General features: G+C 41.6%; 1 protein-coding gene and 1 long non-coding RNA gene across 3 annotated transcripts in view; one reads left to right on the top strand and one right to left on the bottom strand.

The window, feature by feature from the left end:
* LOC112157865 (glutamate receptor ionotropic, kainate 2) overlaps positions 1–984 on the bottom strand; it is a 114,091-nt gene that overhangs the window by 76,572 nt on the left and 36,535 nt on the right. Inside the window, exon 3 of one of the 2 annotated variants that reach the window (XM_024290922.2) lies at positions 208–471. In XM_024290922.2, the coding sequence (XP_024146690.1) occupies positions 208–471 (264 nt within the window). The remainder of the gene's footprint in view (positions 1–207; positions 472–984) is intronic. The other variant, XM_024290924.2, reaches the window with a different exon arrangement.
* LOC118598152 overlaps positions 1–984 on the top strand; it is a 60,719-nt gene that overhangs the window by 27,194 nt on the left and 32,541 nt on the right. The gene's annotated exons all lie outside the window — the stretch shown is intronic.

Here is a 984-nt window from a genome sequence, read left to right as displayed (position 1 = left end):
CTCACTCTTCTGAAAGACTGACGTGAGCAGCACCTGGAGGACTGAGGCAGAACAGTAAGCTATTGATTTCTGAATTAGCTTGACAGGTTACAAAGAGTTTGCCAGACTCCGGACACTACCACAATGCTTTGAAGCTCGCCGGATTCAACATTTTTCTTTAAAAGCAACATTTGTAATCGTGCACAAAAGACGCAGAGGTGGTTGTACCTGTACCTGTGCTGTCGTCATAGACCACGGTGACGGTTCTCCACTTGAAGAAATGCACCAGGTCCAGGATGGCTCTACTGAGAGAGGAGAAGTCGGGGAACAAGCTGACATAGTACGAGTCCCTGTTGTCTGACACTTGATGCTTCCACTTGGTCTGGATGTGGGGCACTCCTAAAGCGTTGCAGATGGACTGGACCGCGTTGGCCGACGAGCTGTGCGAGGGGCCAAAGATGGCCGCCACTCCGAGGGAAAGCTGGTCACATGCTAGTGAGGGAGAGATACGTGCAGTCAGATTTTTATCACAGTGAAATGACCAGAGAATTGATGGTTTCATTGAACCCAACAGATCAATTATCATAATAACAAAACATCACATTTTAGAAATCAAACAAAATTACAACAAAAATGTAAATTTCAGGAAAATAAATCCAGAAATGTACTATGAGACAATGCTGATTGGATGATGACATTTGTCCATTATAATGACCCAAAGTTAGTTGGTACCGGACATCCTGTGTATTAACTATAGAACTTTTTATAAGTATGCAGATATTGAAAATACACAAAAAAAAAATCCATCCAACGTTAAAAATCAAATATCATCGTCCAATCAGAGATGACCCCTCGTAGCTACTTTTTCTGGTGTCTTATTGTGTTTTGTTTTTTGACATTTCCTTTGGATTCATGAAAATAACTTTAACTTTTATTTTGTTCCTTCCATCCATCATCCATCCATTCATCCATCATCCATCATCCATCCATCCATCCATCCATCAT

This window comes from Oryzias melastigma, linkage group LG24, assembly GCF_002922805.2.
Source record: "Oryzias melastigma strain HK-1 linkage group LG24, ASM292280v2, whole genome shotgun sequence".
NCBI classification, from domain to species: domain Eukaryota; kingdom Metazoa; phylum Chordata; class Actinopteri; order Beloniformes; family Adrianichthyidae; genus Oryzias; species Oryzias melastigma.
The sequence above is the reverse complement of the archived record's forward strand: the minus strand, read 5'-3'. Positions and strand labels throughout refer to the sequence as shown.